A 21,464-nucleotide genomic window follows, 5' to 3' on the forward strand; every position below is an offset into this window, starting at 1 on the left:
GAACTAGAAACCTTACCAATAAGATAGTTAATTAACATGTATTTTGTATGTCATATGCATTACATACTGTATTCTTACGATAAAGTAAGGTAGAGAGAAGAAAATGTTATTAAGAAAACCATAAGGAGGGGTGCCTGCGTGGCTCAGTCTTTGAGCTTCCGCTCAGGTCATGATACCCTGGTCCTGGGATGAGCCCCGCATTGGACTCCCTCCTAGGCCGGGGCCTGCTTCTCCTTTCCCACCTCCCTTGCTTTGTGTTTCTTCTCTAAGCTGTCTCTCTCTCTCTGTCAAATAAATAAATAAAATCTTTAAAAAAAAAAAAAAGAAAGAAAACCATAAGGAAGAGAAAATACGTTTATAGTGCTACGCTGTAAAAAATCCATGTGTAAGTGGATCCATGCAATTCAAACCCATGTTGTTCAAGGGTCAACTGTATAAATGTCAATCTGCAATGCGATAAAGCTTAGTGGTTGGAGAAGATAGTCTGTATAATAATAATAATGATGATGATTCTTTAGAATTTATTGAGACTTTCTTTGTGGCCTAAAATATGGTGCATTTTTGTAAATGATATGTAATGCTTGAGTATAATGTGTATTTGCTGTTTTGAGTATAGATTTTTTTTTTTAAAGATTTTATTTATTTATTTGACAGAGAGAGAGAGAGCAAGAGCAGGAACACAAGCAGGGGGAGTGGGAGAGGGAGAAGCAGGCTTCTTGCCGAGCAGGGAACCCGATGCGGGACTCGATCCCAGGACCCTGGGATCATGACCTGAGCCAAAGGCAGACGCTTAACGACTGAGCCACCCAGGTGCCCGAGTATAGATTTCTATATATATTTAGTCACTTGAGCATATTAATAGTATTAGTCATGTTTTCAACATTTCTGCTTCTTTTTTGTGTGCTTGTAATGATTTCTGAGTGACATGCATTTAAAATTTCATCACAGGGTGCCTGGGTGGCTGTGTTGGTTAAGCGACTGCCTTAGGCTCAGGTCATGATCCTGGGGTCCCGGGATCGAGTCTGGCATCGTATCGGGCTCCCCGCTCAGCGGGGAGTCTGCTTCTCCCTCTGAACCTACCCCATCTTGTGCTCTCTCTCTCACTCTCTCTCAAATAAATAAAATAAAATCTTTTAAAAAAATTAAATTTCAACACAATTTTTTATTTTTTTTTTTCAAAGATTTAATTTATTTATTTGAGCGAGAAAGAGAGAGAGCATGAGCACGGGTGGGGTGGGGAGGGGCATAGGGAGAGCGAAAAGCAGACTCCCCGCTGAGCAGGGAGCCTGACTTGGGGTTTGATCCCAGGACCCTGAGATCATGACCTGAGCGGAAGGCAGACGCTTAACCAAGTGAGCCACTCAGGTGCCCCTCAACTACAATTATTATTTTAAAAAAGATTTTATTTATTTATTTAAAGATTTTGTTTATTTTTTATTTATTTGACAGAGAGAGATACACAGTGAGAGAGAGAACACAAGCAGGGGGAGTGGGAGAGGGAGAAGCAGGCTTCCCGCAGAGCAGGGAGCCCGATGCGGGGCTTGATCCCAGGACCCTGGGATCATGACCTGAACTGAAGGCAGATGCTTAACGACTGAGCCACCCAGGCGCCACTAAGATTTTATTTATTTATTTGACAGAGAGAGACACAGTGAGAGAGGGAACACAAGCAGGGGGAGTGGGAGAGGGAGAAGCAGGCTTCCCGCTGAGCAGGGAGCCCGATGTGGGGCTCGATCCTAGGACTCTGGGATCATGAGCTGAGCTGAAGGCAGACACTTAACAACTGAGCCACCCACGTGCCCCTCAACTACAATTATTGATTTTTTTCTATTTATTTTACAATTTTTTTTTAAGATTTTATTTATTTATTTATTTGAGAGAGAGAGAGAGAGAGAGAAACAGCATGAGAGGGGATAGGGTCAGAGGGAGAAGCAGGCTCCCTGCTGAGCCGGGAGCCCGATGTGGGACTCGATCCCAGGACTCCGGGATCATGACCTGAACTGAAGGCAGTCGCTTAACCAACTGAGCCACCCAGGCGCCCTTTATTTTGCAATTCTAGTAGTTGCTTGATATGTGATAATATACCTAAGAAGTTTATTTCTGTCTTATATAACATTTTGAGAATAAGCAGCTTGGAGGTGGTATGGTGGCTCCATGATGCTAGGAACGTAGGTTTCTCTGTTACTGCTTTGTCATTCCTGGGACACTGCCCTGTTGACATGGTCCAAGAAGACTCACCACCAAGTCTTGTGAAAGACAAGCTCCTTCCCTTTAATGTGTCTATCTGGAAGTTGCACACATTGCTTCTGTTCACTTACCATTGACCAAAACGTCATCATGTGAACACTACCTCAATGGGACAGTGATGATTTTAGTTTTATTCTCGTGGCTTTGCACTAAAATAAATACATAAATTAAAATCAGTGTTCTGGGGCACCTGGGTGGCTCAGATGGTTAAGTGTCTGCCTTTGGCTCAGGTCATGATCCCAGGGTCCTGGGATTAAGCCCCACATCGACTCCTGGCTCATCGGGGAAAGCCTGCTTTCCCTCTCCCTCTGCCTCTCCCCCTGCTCGTGCTCTCTCTCTGTATCTCTGTGTCTCAAATGAATAAATAAAAATTAAAAAAAAAATCAGGTTCTGTTATTACTATAGAAAAAGGGAAAAATGCATATGGAGAGACAACTGTCACAAGGTCTCAACATTTTGTATGTAATCATTTAATCCCTTTCTTTTCAATATCCTTCTACTCTCAACTTTCACTCAGTTCAACATCCTTTTTTTTTTTTTTTTTAAGATTTTTTTTATTTATTTGACAGAGAGAGACACAGCGAGAGAGGGAACACAAGCAGGGGGAGCGGGAGAGGGAGAAGCAGGCTCCCCGCAGAGCAGGGAGCGCGATGCGGGACTCGATCCCAGGACCCTGGGATCATGACCTGAGCCGAAGGCAGTCGCTTAACCAACTGAGCCACCCAGGTGCCCCATCAACATCCTTTTTTGTTTTATCCTGTCCAGAAAATAGACTTCTAATCTTCTATTGCTTTGGGGGACTAGCTTTAGACTGTCTGCTTCTTAAAATTTTTCAACATAACCCACTTTTTTCAGCCTTATCTTCATCCTTTATTCCTAGAGGTAACTGCTGCAACCAATTCCTGATAGTTCATGATTTCTCTATTGTTAATCTGGTTGCTTCTTGGCTTTCCTCATTGGGACTCTCCTTTCTTAGTCTGCTAGGTCAATTACTACTTGTCCATTCATTTTCCAGCTTTTAAGATTTTATTGCTGTTGTTTCCTCTCCCATTCTCTTTGATCTTGTCTTACCTTAAAAAGAAGAACAAAACAAACAACAAATAAAAGAATTTCCTTTATTGTTATTTAGATAGGCTTCAAAAGGGAATGGATGTAAATGTATGTGTTCAACCCACCATCTTTAACTGGATGTCCCCCCCCAATCTGTTAAATGTAAGATTCCTGCCCCCCAAAAAGTCCCATTACCTTCATTACTTACTATGAAATATTGGTTCTTATTTTAAGTAGATATATTCAGAATGAAATTTCTTCCAGTTCTAATTATGATTATACTATGAATGCTTCATTCATTCATTCATCCAAAAATTCACTTTGGACACCTAGTAATAGTCAGCCACTACTGTATGCATTGGGGATTTAGCTGTAAACAAAACAGATAAAATCACATGGAACCTGTACTTAGAACTGGGTGACAGGTAAAAAAACCCCAAAAACCCCAAGTAAATAACTTCAGATTTTGATGAGCACAATGGAAGAAATAAAAAAAGGAAGCTAATTTTGACTGAGTAGACTGGGAAGGCCCTTTGGGGTAAGTAACACTTAAGATGAGGCCTAAAAGATGAATAAGAGCTAATCATTTCAAACTATTGGGAGAAGAGCTTTCTAGGCAGTAAGGTAGGAAGTGCAAAGGCCTCTGGATATGAGAAAGGGCTTGGGCATTCTGAGGAACAGAAAGATCAACACAGTAGGATGGTAAAGTGAGGGGAGCAGTATGAGATGAATTTGGAGAGGTGGATTGGAGCTAGATCATGGAGGACCTTGCAGGCAATGATAAGGAGCTCAAAATTCCTTCTTTTTTTTTTTTTAGAGTGGTGTGGGGAGAAGCAGCGGGAGGAGAGAGAAAATTTTTTTTTTAGATTTTTATTTATTTATTTGATGGGAGGGGTAGAGGGAGAGTGCGGAGATTCGCAAGCTGACTCCGCACTGATTGCAGAGCCCCACACCGAGCTCTGACACCCCTGAGATCATGACCTGAGCCAAAAATCAAGAGTCAGGAAGCTAATCCAACTGAGCCACCCAGGCACTCCTTAATATCTATTTTACTTTAAGATTTTATTTATTTATTTGAGAGAGAGAGCGAGCAGAGAGCAAGAGCACAAGCAGGGGGGAGCAGGAGAGGGAGAAGCAGGCTCCCCACTGAGCAGGGAGCCCTCTGCCAGGCTCCATCCCAGGACCCCAGGATCACTACCCCAGCCAAAGGCAGATGCCCGACCACTGAGGCACCCTAGTATCTATTTTAAAATCTATTTTTCATAGAGCCGAGTTCCTCAAAGAGAGCATCTGTTCTGTCCTTAGGCCCTAGTACAACGGCTTGCACATCATAGTGGCTCTGTGAATATTAGTTTAAAAGATGAGTGGGTCACACTAGGTACTAGACTGGATTTCTCAGGCCCTAGCCATGGCTGCAAGGACTCTGAAGAGATCTCCCCCTCCTCAAACCAACCGTCCAGTCACCATGTTATCAGACAGTGGTAGCCATTTAATGACTGCTTAACATGAGCCAGGTATAGTGTTGATTGTTGAAACAAGCATTTCCTCTAATTCTCACAATATCCTTAACGGGTGAATACTAATATTGTCCTCATTTTACATTAATCTTAAAAGATTACATGATTTGGCTCAGGTCACGCAGCTAATAACGGGGATCCCACGTCTGTTTACCACAGGTATTGGTATTTCCAGGTCCAGCTCTACGCCCCTCAGATTTCAACTTGTCTGACCCTTTACAGACTGGAGGAAGAATCCTTTGCAGGAATATTTCCCAGGGTGTCAAAACCTGGACAGAAATAAAACCCCTGTTCTGATCACTGTAGGGAAGGCCATGGAGAAAGTGCAACCATTGCAGCCTGCCAGTTATCTTCCACTCTGCGGGTAGTAGGAAATGAGGCACACTGCTTTCCGTAGCCGACTTGTCTTGCAGCTTTCTGAACAAGTCACACCTTCTCTAAATCTTGGTTTCTATTTCTACCAAATGGGGCTGATAATCCCGATCTCACCAATAGCGTTAAGATTAAATAAAACCGCCAACAACTTTAAAGTGTCTAAGCACAGTACTCCGGCACACACTGGGCAAACGACAAACGGTAGCTCTGAGAGGAGGAAAAGAGCCGGGGGCACTAAACTAGCCAGATTTGGAGTCTGGGTAGGGCCTAAGAGGATGGCGTCAGCGGATTGGGCCAGCTGAAGAGGGTGGGCCCAGAGGGAGGAGCCAGCTGCGTCCCGCCGCAATACTGACTTTGAATCAAGCGCGGTAGTTTCAGCGGTAGCCAATCCTAGGATAGCATTTTCTTGCGTCAATTGTTGCTGAGGCTTAGAGCCACGAGTCTCTCACTGAAATCAGTTCTAACCGTTGCCGCTGTACCCGTGCCCGGTTCTTACGTGTCCATCCGTTAGGACTGAGAGGACAGGCAGAAAGTTTCGGTCACCTCACTGAGTATCAGGGCCGGAAAGAGACCCTCGGCTACACGCTCCAAACATGCAGAGAAGCGCCAGCTTCCCCTTATGTGGAAGCCGCTGGTCGACGCCCAGTCAAGAGTTGTAGTACCAAGACTCCAGTTCTTACGCGACTTGCTAGAGAAGCAGGAAGTTGCTTTTCTGGGGGAAACTGGGCCAGAGAGGGAAGGTACCCCACAGAGCAAGACGGGGAGTGCGGGGGTGTCCTTGGGAGGGACTGGGGCAGAGTCCTGGCCCTTTAAACTCGAGGGGGAGGACCCGGAAGTGGATGGGCGGGGCAAAGGGCTCTGGTATATAAAGGGACCCAGCCGCGCGGGGTCTCCAATCTGCCATTTTCTGTCCCTGAATAGGTCTCTGGCGTCCCAAATTTCCTGTTTTCCTCACAGACTCTATTCCGCCCGCTGGTCCACCACCTCAGGGGAACGATGGCCGCAGAGTCCACAGCCACTGCCGCCATCGCTGCGGAGCTGGTTTCCGCCGACAAGTAAGCGGGACCGTGGAGAGCTTGAGGCACTGTCCAGTCCACGGGGAGGGGGTGGTGGCCGGGGGCTCCCCGGGAGGGACAGACCCGTGAGAGGAAGGACTTGCCTCCTACTGAGCAGCCGTCGCAGTTCGGGGAGGCCGGGACTGTAGGAACCCACCTTTTGCAGAGAACCTCGCGCATTAGCAGTAACACTATTCGGCTGCCGCCCCCTGCCCCGCTTTTCGCGGCCGCCATCTTGCCGGGGGCAGCGACGGCTGCTCCATCGTCTGCCCCTCTTCTTCCTCCCCCGGCCAGGGGCTATCGGCGAGGAGGCGGGGCCACAGGGCTCCCGTTTGTGTTTATGCCCGTACTGTCCCCGCACTCCTGGCTCGCGCCTCCAGTAGTGTCCCCAAGCAACCCGGGAAAATAACTAACAGAGATTTGGCGCCAAAAAAAAAAACCACCCTTGCACGAGGGGGGGGGCTGGCCCGGTGGGCTCGGGAGGGGGCGGGGCTTTCGGGGGCGGGGCCACGTGCGCGAGCGTTCGCTTTACCCCGCCGGCTCTGGAGCAGGGGGCGGGGTCCTGAGGAGGCGGGAAAACTCCATTGTTTGGGGCTGTGCGGCTCGCGGAGATTCTCCAACTTCCGCCGTGTGGCGTGGTGAAGCTTGTTTCCCACGGTCTCCTCGCCCATCTCCTGCCCTCCTGCTCTCAGCTGTCCTCGTTTTTAGGCCTGTGGTGGAGAGCATAGTGACTCTAGGCTTCGGGAGTGCTGGCTAGAGACTTGGCTGCTTCGGAGGGATTTTAATCGGGACGCAAAGTATCTTCACCCAGCGCTGCGTGGAACTCCCCTTCCAGCAGTGTTTATTTGCTAGGCGAATGGGCGGTAGTAGGCGCGAAATGTATTAGGAAGACTGGGTAGAAACGATTGCTTTGAAAGCGCCACAATGTTTGTCAGACGTAAGGTATTTCTTGAACGGTGAAAGGAAACAATTAATTCGAGGAAGCAAGTGCTGTTTTCATCTAGTGGGTCTGACTTCCCAATCTTCCCTTGTTTTTTAGGGGCCTGGTTTTATTTTTTCCCTTCTGCACTTTAGAAGTTAGTTTCCTCCACTATAAAGAAAAAGGTTGCTGTGACGTTTTATGATTGGTTTATAGACTTACACTGTGATGGTGTTGGTACATTCACAGTTACTGGAGGTTTACTTATCTCTACCTATGCTACCTACCACTTTTTGGTTCGTTTCCCTGTTGGGCTCACGTTGAGCAGTGGTTCACAAACCACCCTCCGGATCACGTGGGAGCTCTTAGAAAATACGATTTTAGGGCGCCTGGGTGGCTCAGTTGGTTAAGCGACTGCCTTCGGCTCAGGTCATGATCCTGGAGACCCGGGATCGAGTCCCGCATCAGGCTCCCTGCTAGGCGGGGAGTCTGCTTCTCCCTCTGACCCTCCCCCCTCTCATGCTCTATCTCGTTCTCTCTCTCAAATAAATAAATAAAATCTTTAAAAAAGAAAAAGAAAATACGATTTTAGTTTCAAGCTCTGTTTTCAGCCTCATCATTCATTGATAGGACAGAAAAGCTTGAGCTTTGTGAGTCGTGTGGTGTCTTTTTTTTAAGGAGCTCCTTACTTGAGACTGAGGCTCAGGAGACCATTTTATGGTGCGCTAGACGACTCTAGCAATCTTTCCACTTAGAGGGATCCTTGCCCTCTCAACCCTTAATAAAAGTATTAAGGGTTTGGTTTTGTTTGTTTTTTTTCTTTTAAGATTTTATTTGACAGACGGAGTGGGAGAGGGAGAAGCAGGCTTCCCGCCGAGCAGGGAGCCCGATGTGGGGCTCGATCCCACTAGGACCACGACCGGAGCCGAAAGCAGACGCTTAATGACTGAGCCACGCAGGCGCCCCGGGTTTGGTTTGGTTTTGCGATAAAATTATCAAGGAATACGGATTGCAGATTTCCAGATGTTATCTGTGTATAGCTAAAGTTAAGGTAGTGGTGAACTGTCCTAGTCTCCAGCTTCCTGGCAGGTCATGCACTGAGAAAGAACTCATGTGCCTCCAGAAAGGAAAATAAACCATAAGTTCCTCCTACCATGAGTCGCAAACTAAAACTGACCAATTGTATTAAGTGCTTTTTTGAATGTTTTTACTTGACCCACATGAGTTTGCTATGAAGTAGTTATCCTGGGCGCCTGGGTGGCTCAGTTGGTTGAGCGACTGCCTTCGGCTCAGGTCGTGATCCTGGAGTCCCGGGATCGAGTCCCGCGTCGGGCTCCCTGCTCGGCGGGGAGTCTGCTTCTCCCTCTGACCCTCCTCCCTCTCGTGCTCTCTGTCTTTCTTTCTCTCTGTCTCAAATAAATAAATAAAAAATAAAATCTTTAAAAAAAAATGAAGTAGTTATCCTCCTTTTACAGGTAAGGAAAATCAAGATTAGAGTGGTGAAATAATTTCCATATTCATAAGTGGCACAGTCTGGGTTAAACCCCAGTATTTCATTTTTATACTTTCATTACCCATGAAAAAGCTTACTTTGGGAGTAAATTACATGAAAACCTAATTAGCTAGTCTGAGGGAACAGTAAAGATGGCATTTCTCAGTTAAATAAGTGGGGTCTTCAGAGGTAAAGTGTCTAAGGTGTTTAAGGGGGAGGGTAAGGAAAATGACTTGTTTAGGGGCGCCTGGGTGGCTCATTTGGTTAAGTGTCTGCCTTGGGCTCAGTTCATGATCCCAGGACTCTGGGATGGGATGGGGTCCTGCATCGGGCTCCCTGCTCAGTAGGGAGTCTGCCTCTCCCTCTCCCGCTTCCCTTCCCCCACCACTCATGCTCTCTCTCTCAAATAAACAAATAAATATTTATTTATTTGACAGAGAGACAGCCAGAGATGGAACACAAGTCCGGGTAGAGGGAGAGGGAGAAACAGGCCTCCTGTTGAGCAGGGAACCCTGTGTGGGGCTCAATCCCGGGACACTGGGATCATGACCTGAGCCGAAGGCAGACGCTTAACGACTGAGACACCCAGGCGACCCAATAAATAAAATCTTAAAAAAAAAAAAAATAATGACTTGTTTAGATTTTCATATGATGCACTTTATAATTCTTTTTTTTTTTTTTTTTTTAAAGATTTTATTTATTTATTCATGAGAGACAGAGAGAGAGAGAGAGGCAGAGGGAGAAGCAGGCTCCCAAGGAGCGGGAAGCCCGATGCGGGACTCGATCCCAGGACCCTGAGATCATGACCTGAGCCGAAGGCAGACGCTTAACCATCTGAGCCACCCAGGCGCCCAACACTTTATAATTCTAATATAACCACTGAAAGAATAAAAACGTGTATAACTTTAAAAACCAGTAGGGAGAAAAAATGGAATGAGAAATAAACCTCAGTTCAGAGTTGATTTTGATACCAGCTTCATTGCTTACGTAGAGGGATGTTGGACCACAATTTTGTTAGCTGTAAAAAGCTTCATTTTGGCCTCTCTTCGAAGCCTCGTGCCATTTAAACAACATTGCTAAAGGTGCTAAAGGAGTGACTAAGTGCTAAATCAGTCTTTGTCCTTACTACCTTTCTAACTAGTTCTTAATCTTTTTGTTTATGTTAGAAAAGATAAAGAATATAGCAGTGTGTAAGGAGGAAAGAAAGCTCAGAAATGAGTCTTATGTAATGCACTGGATTTTGGCTTAGCTGTTGCCTAATTCCTGCGCTGCTTATTTGTTGCTTGAGAAAGAGATGTCAAAATAAGTGGTTTAGCTCAGTAATCTTAAAGTTCTGGGTTTGTCCTTTATATTTCCACAAGTGGTTTGTTTTCTCTTTGTTGGTGTAGGTGTTATGTTAGTGCTTAGTATTTTGCTGTTGTTTTTTTTTTTTCTTTTTTAAGATTTTATTTATTTGACGGACCGTGAGAGAGGGAACACAAGCAGGGGGAGTGGGAGAGAGAGAAGCAGGCTTCCCGCTGAGCAGGGAGCCCAACACAGGGCTCAGTCCCAGGACCCTGGGATCATGACCTGAGCCGAAGGCAGACGCTTAACGACTGAGCCACCCAGGAGCCCCCAGTATTTTGCTGTTTAAAATAAGATTAAGATAACTTCTTGTGAGTTAGCTCCATGGATTTATGATGAATTAATGTCGTAGTTATTTGTGTGAAAGATTTAGCCAGATTACCAGAGTACCTATCTTTCAGTGGGGTAGAGGAGTAAGGTGGGTATTCGTTCAAATGTGTAAGTGGGAGAAGAGTCCCTCTGGTGGATCTGGGGAGGAAAACAACAAAAAACTATTAGAAGATGGTTTTAGTTGAATTGTTATTTGGTAATTTCAGGATGCTTTTTTGAGGTCAGGGCAGAAAAATAAATGTGTTGAAATTATTTCTCAATAAGAGGAGTATAACCTTGTACTGTTTTTTTGTTTGTTTGTTTTTAAAGATTTTATTTATTAGAGAGAGCATGACCACAAGTGAGGAGGAGGGGCAGAGGGAGGAGGAGTGGGAGAAGCTGACTCTGCTGAGCGGGCAGTCCGACAAGGGGCTTCATCCCAGGACCCAGAGATCATGACCTGAGCTGAAGTCAGATGATTAACTGAGCCGCCCAGGCACCCTTGACCTTGTACTCTTAAGACAATTAACTCGGGTGCCTGGGTGGCTCAGTTGGTTGAGCGACTGCCTTCGGCTCGGGTCATGATCCTGGAGTCCCTGGATCGGGTCCCGCATCGGGCTCCCTGCTCGGCGGGAAGTCTGCTTCTCCCTCTGACCCTCCCCCCTCTCATGTGCTCTCTCTCATTCTCTCTCAAATAAATAAATAAAATCTTTAAAAAAAAAAAAAAAAAAAGACAATTAACTCATCATCACATCCCATTAACCTTGATAATGCTAATTATATACATGTCCAAAAACATTCTTCACTTACCACTTTAAAGAAGGAGGTCCACTCAATTTAAGAAGCAAAACAATTGAACAAAGAGAAGGACAAACCAAAACACAGACTCTTAACTATAGAGAACAAACTAGTGGTTACCAGAGGAGAGGTGGGTGGGTTGATGGGTGAAATAGATGAAGAGGATTAAAAGTACAGTTATCATGGGCACCTGGCTGGCTCATTTGTAGACCATGGGACTCTTGGTCTTGTGAATTCAAACCCCATGCTGGGCCTGGAGCCTACTTAAAGAAAAAAAGTACATTTACCATGAGCACTGAGCAATGTATAGAATTGTTGAATCACTGTATTACACACCTGAAACTAATACAACACTGTATATTAACTATACTGGAATTAAATTTTTTATTTTTATTATTTTTTTGGAATTAAAAATTTTAAAAATAAATAAAAGAGGGGTGCCTAGGTGGCTTGGTCGGTTGAGCATCTGACTCTTGGTTTCAGCTCAGGTCATGATCTCAGTTTCATGAGATGAGCACTGCATGGGGTTCCGCACTTAGTGGGGAGTCTGCTTATCTCTCCGTCTCCTTCTGCCCCTTCCCCTGCTGGCATGCCTTCTTTCTCGCTCTCAGTCTCTTTGTTTCTCAAATAAATAAATTTTTTTTTTAAGATTTTATTTATTTGACAGAGAGACAGTGAGAGAGGGAACACAAGAAGGGGGAGTGGGAGAGGGAGAAGCAGGCTTCCTGCTGAGCAGGGAGCCCAATGTGGGGCTCGATCCCAGGACCCTGGGATCATGACCTGAGCCGAAGGCAGACGCTTAACGACTGAGCCACCCAGGTGCCCCTCAAATAAATAAATCTTTAAAAAATAAGTAAATAAAATTTAAAATGAGGTCCACCCGAAAGATTACACAAAAAAAACTATTAGAACTAATAAATACTGCAGAGTTTTGTTTAAGGTTTTATTTTTACATAATCTCTACCTGCAACAGGGGCTCGAACTTAAAACCCTGAAATCAAGAGTTGTTTACTGACTGAGCCAGGCAGGTTCCCTGCAAAGTTTTAAGTTACTAAGTTAAAAATCAGTTGTGTTTTGGCGCACCTAGCTGGCTCAGTTAGTGGAGCATGTGGCTCTTGATCTCAGGGTTGTGAGTTTGATTCCCATGTTGGGTATACAGATTACTTGAAAATAAAATCTTTATTTTTTTATTTTAAAGATTTTATTTATTTATTTGGCAGAGAAAGACAGCGAGAGAGGGAACACAAGCAGGAGGAGTGGGAGAGGGAGAAGCAGGCTTCCCACGGAGCAGGGAGCCTGACGTGGGGCTCGATCCCAGAACCCTGGGATCATGACCTGAGCCGAAGGCAGACACTTAACGACTGAGCCACCCAGGCGCCCTGAAAATAAAATCTTAAAATGAGTTACGTTCTTATACAATAATAACGAATAATCTGAAAAGGAAAGAATTCCATTTAAAATAGAGTCAAAGAGTTAGATACTAGGTATAAGCCTGACCAAGGAGTGAAAAACTTGTACAAGCTTTTTTAAGACTTATTTGAGAGCGAGCTAGCCTGGGTGCATGAGTAGGGGGGAGGGGCAGAGGGAGCGAATCCTCAAGCCAACTACCACCAAGCATGGAGCCTGACACAGGGTTACATCTCATAACCCATGAGATCATGACCTGAGCTGAAACCAGGAGTTGGAGGCCCAACTGACTGAGCTACCTATGCGCCCCTTGTACAAACTTTTGAAGTAAAAACTATAAAACATGGCTGAAAAATTCAAGAAGCTAAAAATAAATGGAAAGACTTACCCTGTTTTGTGTTGGAATGCTTAATATTAAGATGTCCTGGGGTGCTTGGGTGGCTCAGTCGTTTGGGTGTCTGACTCTTGGTTTCTCGGCTCAGGTCATAGTCTCAGGGTTCTGAGATCGAACTCTGCATCAGGCTCTGTTCTCAGCGAGGAGTCTGCTTGAGAGTTTCTTTCCCCCTCTCCCTTCACCCCTCCCCTTGTTCATGCATACTCTCAATTAAAAAGATCTGTCTATGGATCTATCTATCCATCTGTCTATTTATTTGACAGAGAGAGCACAAGCAGGCAGAACAAGGACAGAGGGAGAGGGAGAAGCAGGGTCCCTGCTGATCAGGGAGCCCAATGTGGGGCTTGATCCCAGGGATCATGACCTGAGCCTAAGGCAGTGGCTTAACTGAATTAGCCACCCAGGTGCCCCTCAGTTAAAAAGTTTAAAAAAAAAAGATGTCCAGGGGTGCCTGAGTGGCTCAGTTGGTTAAGTGTCTGCCTTCCACTTGGGTCGTGATCCCAGGGTCCTGTGGTCGAGTCCTGCATAGGGTTCCTTGCTCAGCGGGGAGCCTGCTTCTCCTCCTGTCTGCTGCTCTCCTTGCTTGTGCTCTCTAGCACTCTCTCTCTGATAAATAAAGTAAAAATCTTAAAAAAAAAAAAAAAAGGGGGGGGTGCCTGGGTGGCTCAGTGGTTAAGCGTCTGCCTTCGGCTCAGGTCATGGTCCCGGGGTCCTGGGATCGAGCCCTGCATCAGGCTCCCTGCTTGGCGGGAAGCCTGCTCCTCCCTTTCCCACTCTCCCTGCTTGTGTTCCCTCTCTCATGGTCCCTCTTTCTGTCAAATAAAATCTTAAAAAAAATTAAAAAAAGATGTCCATACTATCAGAGATTTATAGATTGAACACAATCCATATCAAAATTTCAATGGCATATTTTGCAGAAATAGAAAATTTCATCCTACAATTTATAAGGAATCTCAGTTGGATCCCAAAAAGCCAAAGCAGTTTTAAAAAAGAGCAAAGTTGGAGGGCCCACTTCCTGATTTCAAGCCATTACAAAGCTATGGTAATGAAAACTGTGGTAACTGGCATAAAGACAGACAAATAAACCAATGAACAGAATAGAAAACCCTGAAATACATCCTCACATAGGGTCAAATGATCTTTGACAAGGATACCAAGACCACTTCATGAGGAAAGGACAGTCTCTTCAACAAATGGTGTTGGGAAAATTGGATATGCTGATGCAGAAGAATGAAGTTGGACCCTTATCTTTTTTTTTTTTTTTTTTAAAGATTTTATTTATTTATTTGAGACAGAGAGTGAGAGGGAGGAGGGTCAGAGGGAGAAGCAGACTCCCCGCCGAGCAGGGAGCCCGACGCGGGACTCGATCCCGGGACTCCAGGATCACGACCTGAGCCGAAGGCAGTCGCCCAACCAACTGAGCCACCCAGGCGCCCCAGTTGGACCCTTATCTTACACCATACACAAAATTGGGCTGAAAATGAATTAAACACCTAAATGTAAGGCCTGAAACTAAAATTCCTGAAAGAAAGCGTAAAAGTTCCGTAACATTGGAATTGGTCTTGGATAGGACACCAAAAGCACAGACAGCAAAAGCAAAAATAGGTAAGACGACATAAAACTTTATCTTTTAAAGATTTTATTTATTTGACAGAGACACAGCGAGAGAGGGAACACAAGCAGGGGGAGTGGGAGAGGGAGAAGCAGGCTTCCTGCAGAGCAGGGAGCCTGATGCAAGGCTAGATCCTAGGATCCTGGGATCATGACCCGAGCCGAAGGTGCCCTGACATAAAACTTTAAAAAACTTTTGTCTTTAAAGATATATTTATTGAGGGGTGCCTGGGTGGCTCAGTCGTTGAGCGTCTGCCTTCGGAACCCAGGGAAACCCCCCTCCCCTTTTAATCACATTCCTCTCTTCAATGGTAGCTCTTTTCACTTAATAGTTTTGTCAGTTTTTGGAACTTTATATAAATGGAATTATATAGTATGTAGTAATGTCTAGTTGCTTATATCAGCATTATGAGAATCATCCACATTACATACTGTTGAGTGATTTCTTTGTGCTGTATAGTGCTTCACTGTATGAATATACCATACTTTATCCATTCTATCATAGGTGGATATTGAGCTTATATTTATTTGTAAGAGTAACTTAAAACTTTGTAGGGAGGATGATAGATGATAAATATAATTAAGTGTCTGGAAAACTGTATTCTGTTTCTGGTTTCCACCATGGGCCTTGGTTTCCTGTATCATGGTGGCCATGGTCGGGGAGATTCTATAAGTTAACTGAGATTCCTTCTTTTTCTTTTTCTTTTTTTTTAAGATTTTATTCATTTGACAGAGAAGAGAGAGAGAGCACAAGCAAGGGGAGCTGCAGGCAGAGGGAGGGGGAGAAGCAGTCTCCCGGGATCGTGACCTGAGCTGAAGGCAGACCCTTAACTGACTGAGCCACCCAGGCACCCCTGAGATTCATTCTTTTTTTTTTTTTTTTTAAGATTTTATTTATTTGAGAGCGAGAATGAGAGGTAGAGAGCACGAGAGGGAGGAGGGTCAGAGGGAGAACTCTCTGCTGAGCAGGGAGCCCGATGCGGGACTCGATCCCGGGACTCCAGGATCATGACCTGAGCCGAAGGCAGTCGCCCAACCAACTGAGCCACCCAGGCGCCTCCCTGAGATTCATTCTTTTAGGAAAATTTGTGAAGCAGTTTTCTTGTCTCCCAGGTTATAAGCGTATTTCCCCTATATATACTGAACATTTGTTTTAGTTACTAGAGGTACCACAGTTAAGGAGACAGAGGAGGTCCCTCTTCTCAGATGAAGTTTCTACTACTGGGCTATAGACTGTACATAGATTAGAGAATATTAGTGATAAAGTGTTGTGCAGATGTTTATCTTTTTTTTTTTTTAAGGTTTTATTTATTTGACAGGGAGAAAGACAGCCAGAGAGGAAACACAAGCAGGGGGGGTGGGAGAGGGAGAAGCAGGCTTCCTGCGGAGCAGGGAGCCTGATGTGGGGCTCGATCCCAGGACCCTGGGATCGTGACCTGAGCCGAAGGCAGACACTTAAGGACTGAGCCACCAGGCGCCCCTGTGCAGATGTTTATCTTAATTTACCCATTTTAAGATGAAAGTAACTGGGTGATTTTTTTTTTTTTAAGATTTTTATTTATTTATTTGACAGAGAGAGACACAGAGAGGGAACACAAGCAGGGGGAGTGGGAGAGGGAGGAGCAGGCTTCCTGCAGAGCAGGGAGCCTGATGCAGGGGCTCAATCCCAGGACCCTGGGATCATGACCTGAGCCGAAGGCAGACGCTTAACGACTGAGCCACCCACGCGCCCCCCAAAAGGAACTGGGTGATTAATTTAGATTGCATGGTCAGGGATTGCCTCTATGACATATGAATGGCAAGGGACCAGCTGTATGAAGATTCTAGCATGGAAACTTTATTCATAGAAATAAGGATAGCAGAGAATAGGGGTACACATGCAAACAGGTTGGTAGTTTTGGTGTGGTGAAGGAAGGCCTGTTGTAATTGTTTCTGTTCCATGAAGTGTGAGGCAAGGTTAGGAGTAAGGGGGAGTGTGGTAGGGTGTAGGAGATTTGAAGAAGAAACAGTCATTTTGGAGACATGGAAAAAATATTCATGAAAAAAAAAATTCTACAGGATGTGTGGTAGGATTGCCAGTGTTGGGCGCCTGGGTGGCTCAGATGGTTAAGCGTCTGCCTTCGGCTCAGGTCATGATCCCAGGGTCCTGGGATCGAGTCCCACATCGGGCTCCCTGCTCCTTGGGAGCCTGCTTCTCTCTCTCTCTCTCTCTCTCATGAATAAATAAATAAAATCTTTAAAAAAAAAAAAAAAGGATTGCCAGTGTTGTCCCTGTTTTATGTTTGTGGCAAGAATTTAAAGTGAGTCCATTCGGTGCTCTTGTATGTTTTCTTAGGATGTTCATTCAGCTGCTTGGCTATAGCAGATACAGAATAAATGGTTAGAGGGTTGAGACCTCTTAGGGAACTTGAGGGTTTTCAGAAGAAAAGTCTTGAATATAGAATACTTTCTTCATAGAGGGTTTATGTTCAAAAATATCTTGAAGATAATAATTGGAGATTTTGCTTCCCACCCACCCTCCATACCTAGTTGTCCAGCAGCAACTACCTATTTGGTCTCTTGGTGCTTCCTCTTTTTTCCCCTCAGATAGCAGTCTCCTCTGCATTTAAACATCCTAAAATGGATGCATTTAAAAACCATTCCTCCGTCATATATCTCTGTTTAGCTACTGTTTTTGCTTCTTTAACTTCATAGTCAAACTTCTTTAGACAAGAATATGCCTTCTTAGATCCCCTTTTCTTCCCTTCTGTTTGCTTAACCATTTAGCAAATGTATTTAATATATATTTAATGTGTTAGGTTTTAGAGATACAAAGATGAATTCAGGCTCAGTTTCTGGTCATCAGATCATAATCTAATAGGGTGGGTGTGTACTGAGTATACCATTTGTTCAGTTTGCATCGGTCTGGCTTCTTTCCCTTCATGCCATCTAAATAACATTGCTAAAAGTAATCATTGATTATCTGTATGCTAAATTAGTCTTTCTTCTTAGCTTTCTAATTAGTTCTTAACCTTTTTCCTGAATCATACCAGTCACCCCCTCCTAATTTTGTTTTCCTTTGATATTACCTCCACTTCTTTGTTTCATTGTTAGTAATTGCTATTGATTCATTATATATCAAACATTGAATGAAGTGCTTTGTGAACTTTCTTGTTTAATTTTTAAAACAAATCCTGTGAGATAGGTACTATTAATTATAGTTGATGAAACAGGCACCTCACAGGGCAAAGTCACTTGCCCTAATCCTACCCTAGTGATTCAGGATTGGTCACTTATTTTAACAAATAGTGATCAGGTGCCAGGCCTTGAGCATGGTGCTAGGATACAGCTAGAATAAGGTAGATAGGATTTTTTCCTTAGAGCTTAATCTTCTTGGGCAGTACAGAAAGTCAATAGGCGATTTAAGTATAGTATGAAATGGGTTGGTGTCATATATGTTACCAAATCACCTGTGTAATTAAGTTATTTCTCTGTAAAATAGGAGCATTGCCATCTGCCACAAGGTTTGTGAGAGGATTAAATGAAAACGAATAGGTACTGCATGTGTTATGTTTGGCAGTCAGATGTTTGCTCTGAATTCTCTATTGAATGTTAACCATTTAGTTTTTCATAAGCTCCTCAAAATCAGCTTGTCTTAATACAAGTCCTCCAATTTTCACCTTATTTTGATTGGATAGCACTCAGGTTTCCCAAACTCAGAAATAAAAATTCTGGACTCTTTCCTTTTCTAATTTTCAAACAGTCACCAATATTTAGTAGCGTAGTATTCTATAACAGGGCTTAGAAATGTTAAGTCTAGAGGGCCAAATAGGAATAAGTGAAGTGATAGGGATTGTAGTAAATTCTCCTCCCTTAAAGTGAGTGGTCACTATTTAACTTAAGCTGATTGTGTGAGGTGAGGCCATACTGGCAGGTATCTGATTTTTAAAAAGTATCTTAATTATTTTTTTGACTAGAAAATACATTCCTGATTTAAAATCCAGAATGTTGGTTATATAGTGAAATGTCCCTCTACCCTTTACTTTCTAGTCACATAGTTTTACTTCTCAGAGTGAACCAGTGTTAGGAATTTATTATGTATCCCTCAATGACAACCTTATGCATATAGAAGCAAACAGTATGTAGTTATTAATTCTACATTGTTGTATAAATGGTAGCCTACTTGACACATTTCTGAGCATTTAGCAATATATCTTTTTTTTTAAAATTTTTTATTTATTTATTTGAGAGAGAGACTGAGAGAGAGCATGAGAGGGGGGAGGGTCGGGAGGGTCAGAGGGAGACGCAGACTCCCTGCCGAGCAGGGAGCCCGATGCAGGACTCGATCCAGGGACTCCAGGATCATGACCTGAGCCGAAGGCAGTCGCTTAACCAACTGAGCCACCCAGGCGCCCGCATTTAGCAATATATCTTGAAGATCATTCCTCATCAGGGTGCAGTTTCCTTAATTTTTTTTATGGCTGCCTTGTGTTCTATTCTGTGGCTGTCTCAAAACATTCCCTAATGATAGACATGTGAGTTGTTTCCAGTATTGTGTTATTACAATTAGCACTACAGTGAATAACCTTGTAATAACTGATGGACTAGTATATCTGTAGGGTAAATTTCTTTTACTTAAAAATTTTTAATTTCAGGGCGCCTGGGTGGCTCAGTTGGTTAAGCGACTGCCTTCGGCTCAGGTCATGATCCTGGAGTCCCTGGATCGAGTCCCGCATCGGGCTCCCTGCTCGGCAGGGAGTCTGCTTCTCCCTCTGACCCTCCCCCCCCTCATGTACTCGCTCTCTCTCATTCTTTCTCTCTCAAATAAATAAATAAAATCTTAAAAAAAAAAAAAAAATTTTTAATTTCAGTATAATTAACATACAGTATTATATTAGTTTCTGGTATACAGTATAGTGATTCAACAATTCTATACATTACTCAGTGCTCATCACGATTAGTGTACTTATCTTAATCCCCTTCACCTATTTCACCCATCCTCCCACCCACCTCTCCTCTGGTAACCAATCAGTTTGTTCTCTTAAGAGTCTGGTTTGTCTTTTTATTTGTTTTGTTTTGTTAAATTCCACATACGAGTGGAATATGGTATTTTTCTCTGACTTACTTCACTTAGCATTTAACATATTCTCCAAGTAATTCCCAGGTTGACTGAAGTTTGAGAACCACTGCTTTAATCCATCTCTTCCTCAGATTACTACCTCAGATTACAGTACTATCTTAGTTCAGGCCCTTTTTACTTGTCTAGGCCACAAACAGTGGGAGTAAATTTATCACTGGTGAGTGCTTTACAATGTTAATTTTTTAAAGGTATTTTTTAAAAAAGATCCTGCCCTGTGTGCACGGGCTGGCATGGCTGTGTCCCAGGAGCCTCAAGGAAGCAGCACACCTTGGTGTACTGGCACCATTCAGGTTGTGCCAGCTTCTCAATGGGCTGAGTGTGGAAATAAAAGCAAACCTGTGTGGGAAAGAAAAAAAGATTTTATTTATTTGAGAGAGATAGAGCTCAGAGGCGGTGAGAGCTGGAGGAAGAGAGAATCTGAAGCAGAGCCCAACACTGGGCCTGATCTCATGATCTCAAGAAAATGACCTGAGTTGAAACCAAGAGTTGGCCACTTATGCGACTGAGCCACTCAGGTGCCCCTACAATGTTATTTTTATAATGTTTTTACTGATTTTCTTGTTTGTAATTTTATCTACTTCAAATTATCGTTTATACTACAGTTAGAGTATATAAAAAATAAATTGATCATGTTACACCTTCAGTGACTCACATCAGAATAAAAATTTAAAGCCTTAGGTGGCGTTAAAACAGAAAAATCTGGCTCCTGTACACAGCCATCCAGCCTTGCTCCTTGTTACATCTTCTGATGGAATGCGGAACAAGGAAAGTTAGAAAGGTAAAGTCCAGTTCTTGGAATTTACGTTACAGTTTAAGGAAGTGTTCCCCAAAATAGGGAAGAATTAAGCTTTAATAATGATACAGAGATTGACACTATGACAGTTGCATTATTTATGATTTATTTTTAAACATTATGATTTATTTTAATTTTAATTTTTTTTTAAAGATTTTATTTATTTCTTTGACAGAGCACACAGCAGGGGGAGTGGCAGGCAGAGGGAGAGGGAGAAGCGGGCTTTCCGATGAGCAGGGAGCCTGATGCAGGGCTCTATCCCAGGACTTCTGGGATTATGACCTGAGCCCAGGGCAGATGCTTAACTGACTCAGCCACCCAGGCGCCCCTAAACATTAGGATCTTTCTTTTCTTTCTTTTCCTTTACTTTTCTTCCTTCCTTCCTTCTTTCTTTCTTTCTTTCTTTTCTTTCTCTTTCTCTCTCTCTCTTTCTTTTTATTTATTTATGAGACAGCGAGAGAGGGAACACAAGCAGGGGGAGTAGGAGAGGGAGAAGCAGGCTTCCCACCTAGCAGAGAGCCCAATGCAGAACTTGATCCCAGGACTCTGGAATCATGACCTGAGTCGAGGGCAGACGCTTAACGACTGAGCCACCCAGGTACCCCGGGATTTTTAAAAATGAGATAAAATTGACAGTAGTTTCAGGTGTGCAACATAGTGATCCAATATTTGTATATACTGCTAAATGATAGCCACAGTAAGCTTAGGTAAGACTTTTTCTCCAGTTTCAGCTAGCTCTTACAAAATGGACAATGTGGGCGCCTGAGTGGCTCAGTCGTTAAGTGTCTGCCTTCGGATCGAGTCCCACATCAGGCTCGCTGTCTCTCTCTCTCTCTGTCAAATAAATAATGTTTTTTTATTTTTTATTTTTTTATTTATTCATGAGAGAGAGAGAGAGGCAGAGGGAGAAGCAGGCTCCCCACCTAGCAGGGAGCCCGATGCGGGACTCAATCCCAGGACCCTGGGATCATGACCTGAGCCGAAGGCAGACGCCTAACCATCTGAGCCACCCAGGAGCAGCCCCTCTCTGTCAA

At 43.9% G+C, this 21,464-nt stretch overlaps 1 protein-coding gene across 2 annotated transcripts in view; it reads left to right on the plus strand.

Moving 5' to 3' along the window:
• The first annotated feature begins 6,039 nt into the window (after positions 1-6,039).
• LOC110575264 (nuclear autoantigenic sperm protein) overlaps positions 6,040-21,464 on the plus strand; it is a 43,728-nt gene continuing 28,303 nt past the window's right edge. For both annotated transcript variants that reach the window (XM_044914496.1, XM_021684264.1), the window contains exon 1: positions 6,040-6,244. In XM_044914496.1, the coding sequence (XP_044770431.1) occupies positions 6,186-6,244 (59 nt within the window). In that variant the 5' untranslated portion in view covers positions 6,040-6,185. The remainder of the gene's footprint in view (positions 6,245-21,464) is intronic.

Source organism: Neomonachus schauinslandi, chromosome 4 (genome assembly GCF_002201575.2).
Source record: "Neomonachus schauinslandi chromosome 4, ASM220157v2, whole genome shotgun sequence".
Lineage (NCBI taxonomy): Eukaryota > Metazoa > Chordata > Mammalia > Carnivora > Phocidae > Neomonachus > Neomonachus schauinslandi.